General features: G+C 39.7%; 2 protein-coding genes across 2 annotated transcripts; both read right to left on the bottom strand.

Moving 5' to 3' along the window:
* Positions 1–828: 828 nt before the first annotated feature.
* Positions 829–1735, bottom strand: LOC117131090 (the record flags this gene model as incomplete). The annotated part of the gene is made up of 3 exons (XM_033283518.1): positions 1594–1735; positions 1272–1508; positions 829–975 (listed from the first exon to the last, which is right to left on the bottom strand). Coding segments are annotated over exons 1-3 (387 nt in total), but the record flags the coding sequence as incomplete, so codon positions are not given.
* Positions 1004–2864, bottom strand: LOC117131091. The gene is made up of 4 exons (XM_033283519.1): positions 2732–2864; positions 2184–2384; positions 1984–2116; positions 1004–1893 (listed from the first exon to the last, which is right to left on the bottom strand). Coding segments are annotated over exons 1-4 (558 nt in total). The 5' UTR covers positions 2734–2864; the 3' UTR covers positions 1004–1671.
* Between the last annotated feature and the right edge of the window lie 910 nt (positions 2865–3774).

The raw sequence follows: 3774 nt of genomic DNA on the forward strand, positions 1-3774 counted from the left end.
TGTCTCAGGTCCAATGACCTGACTGGTGCGTGATGAGATCCTAGGATGATGCTCTGGAACAGATGGGATAATCCTTGCAGAAACGAATCAAAAGACTCAAGCTTCTCAAGGTGTGGATCGAATGGTGACACAAGAGGCTGCGGAAAGGCTTCTTGATACTCCTAGGCTTAGATCGGATATGACACCCTCTCTAAAGCCCTGGGCGTGGAATTACACACAACAGACTGGATATTACACACCAGACACATTCAACTCGCCAAGACAAGAGAGGAAAAGAAAGGGGTTTTTGATAAAAGATTGCTTAATGATAAAGGGGGTCACGACCAAATATAAAGAGAGACCCTTGTAAATGCACAAGGTCTCGAAAATAGAATAAAATAAAGGGACAGGCTCCCTTGGAAATAAACAAAGACTAGAGTTTTTCGAAAACTAAAAACATAAAAGCATAGCTTAATATAAGATAAGGTCTTCATGTGGACAGATCAAGATCAATCATCTAGGAGATAGGAGAAGTAGCTTGTGGCCTCGTTAAAAACCTTCCTTTGAAAACCCAGTGGGACAAAACCAAAGGTTAGGAAAAGAGCACACACAAGCTACTTGCCTAGATGATGATCAGCTTGAATGTAGAGTAGCTTGAATGTAGATCAGTTTCTTTGATGATAGAAGCTTTATTTTGGCTCAGACATTCTTCAAGTGTAGGTCTTCAACAGCTACAAGCTCTCCATGATCAGGTTCATGATTCCATTCCTTGGTGTTTCCATGATCACCAGTGGCGTCTCCCCGCCCATGGCCCGTCCGGGCGATCCTATCTAGGATCGGGGACATGACATGACCGCTCTTCATCAAGCTCTTCTTCATCCGCTCCATGTATTGAACAATACTCGAGGAAGAAACAGAGAGCTGAGATGATGAGGTTGAGATAGCTTCAGAGGTACGAACGATACCATACCGACGACCCTTCTTAATAGGAACATTCTACAAAAGAAGAGTAGAAAGATTTTAAATTTTATAAGAACTATAAATATAACATGTTAATATTCAAGCAGCTGGATTTGAAGTAACCGATCCAACATCTAACTGAAGAAGAAATAAACTGACTCGGTTTCTGTTTTGCTATATATAAAAGTCACACAACCTTTAACTGAATTCAAACTGACAGTTCTACTGAAGTGAAACCAAACCTATATTAGGAGCTTGAGAACGAATCCTAAAATTCTAAGTTATAGGCTGGAGAAAAAAAAAAAACAACTGACCACATAAAGTAGACATACCTCGAGAACCAGTTGGTTGATCTCTTCGCGGGACAGCATGTTAGAAGCTGTAGATCCATCATTCGCAGACAACTGATGAGACTGCTGAAGTTGTGCTTCTTTTTCCTCCTTCAGCTTACTCAGAGTTGCCAACAGCTCTCTCGCAACAGGATCTTGCACCTCACCGGTTTGTTTATTGGTGTGCATATCCCTCATCAATTCTAACCAATCTGGTGGCACACCACCCCTTTCAGCAGTCTTCCAATAAACACACAAATGATATAAGAGTATCAGTTCAATGTATATGATGAAATTAATAAAGTTGAAAAAAAATACCTCTTACCATTTCTATCTCACGTTCCTCTCGTGTCTTAGCACCACCATTGTGTACTGCTTCACCTTTTCCACCACGCTTGCTTCTTCAATTAACAGAATTGGTAGCTGCAATATGTGCAGTAGCATCGAGCTGCCAATAGGCTTTAAACCCGTCCCACACATCTTGATTCAGACATATGGGTTTATCCTTCTTCAGCCTCCACTTTTTCTTCCACTCAGTCACGTTGCTCGTGTACTGCTTTCTAGCCTGCAAATTAAAGGCTGTCCGCACATCATTGGTGAAAGCAGGGTCCCAGTTCCAATCTTGCTGCAATGAACATGCAAACACAACAAACATATGCATAAGTCGAAATTAATCTGTAACCAAGCGGACATTTACATTACAAAAAGACATTACCGCAAATGAACGGAGCCACATCTTCTGAATTTCTAATGGAACATGTGCATACGTCGGATAAGGCAACTCAAGGAGACTGTGAAAGCATTTCAAAATCGACTTGCAAATTGCATTGCGATTTCTTCGCCTAAACCTATAAACAATGAATACATAAGCACATAGCAAAACAGAAATGATTAGATTAAGAGTTAAAAATTTACCAGCTAGTATTTGGTTCTCCATTTGGGCTCAGCTTAGGAAGCAACTCTCGTCCTGGTGCCACCAACAACTCGTTCAGTAACCTATCCTCGATGATTGATGCTGGCTGTGGCTGAGGGACACTTGTTCCTTGTGCAGCCGGGGAACCCAGACCAGCAGATGAGGAAGATGGAAAAGAACCGGCGAGAAAATCCGCATAAGACCTCGAGTTAAAAAAAAATTAACACTTAGAACAAGAAATGAAATGTTTTTGACAGAGAGTTAACAACATAACCGATCAAAATCTATGTACTTTTAGAGTTTTAATTACCACAACCTATAAGAAGCTATCAACATCATACACAAAAAATCATTTGACAAAATCAAAACCGATGATTCATTCACACGAAGCAGACCAAGAATCTATCAAAATCATAGACGGGAATTTTTTCCATAATCAAAACCGATAATCAAGCATTCAGACGAAGCAGGACAAGAAGCTATCAACATCATAACGAGAAATCATTTGCCCTAAAACCTAAACTAAACAAACGAAACTCATAAAACTTACATCTTTCGGCTGAGATTTTCGAGAGAGAGAGAGGGAGAGAGATGGGAATGAAGGGACGGCGAGATCGACGGAGAACGGCGGGGGAGAGCGACGGAGAACGGCGGGGGAGAGCGACGGAGAACGGCGGGGGAGAGCGACGCAGGTGGAGATCGACGGGGATGAAACAAGGAGGCGATTTCGTCGAGGGGAGGGGAGGATAGGATTAGGGTTATGCGTTTCTGGATTTATATATAACGCTTTCCGACCACCATAATGGTTGGAAATCGGTCAGAACATTCCGACCGAAGCCAGTCAGAAATCCGTCGGAAATTGAATATTTTTTTTAAAAAAAATCCGCTTTGAATCATTCATTAAAATAAAATAAAACATATGAAAAATATTTATTTAAAAGTACTCAAACTTACTAAAATATTTTCTCTTAAATATTACAAAATATATAATATCTTTCTAACTTATAAAAGTTTTTAAAAAATATTGAAGATTTTGTTTTTAAAAAAAAAATCCGCTTTGAAACATTCATTAAAATAAAATAAAACATATGAAAAAAATTTTCTAAAAAGTACTCAGACTTACTAAAAAATATTTCTCTTAAACATTACAAAATATAATATCTTTCTAACTTATAAAAGTTTTATTAATCCGAATTGATGAATATTCTGAAGAAACCGAGTCTTCGTTGAATTCTTCCTTTCTCCGACTCCGAATCTGAGAATACTTCGTTGTCACCTACACCAGTAAAATCAACAACAAGATCGATTTCGCTTCCATCAACATGAAGATCACCTATGGCACTGCTCGAGGATTGTTGCATCGCAGCCGTATCCGAAACTCCTTCCAATTTCCCCCGTGGAGTTATATGGGTCACGGTGACCCAAGGGTCTTGTTTATTCCTCACACGAGGATACCGAATATAAGTTACTTGATCAGCTTGTGAAGCCAGAATGAACGGATCATAGTTTGCAAGACTTCTTCTGGAATGAACTGATGTTACTCCAACTCGTCAATTCGTACACCATATCCAACGATCGGGTTTGTACCAATCA

The sequence above is a fragment of the Brassica rapa genome, unplaced genomic scaffold (genome assembly GCF_000309985.2).
Source record: "Brassica rapa cultivar Chiifu-401-42 unplaced genomic scaffold, CAAS_Brap_v3.01 Scaffold0833, whole genome shotgun sequence".
NCBI classification, from domain to species: Eukaryota; Viridiplantae; Streptophyta; class Magnoliopsida; order Brassicales; family Brassicaceae; genus Brassica; species Brassica rapa.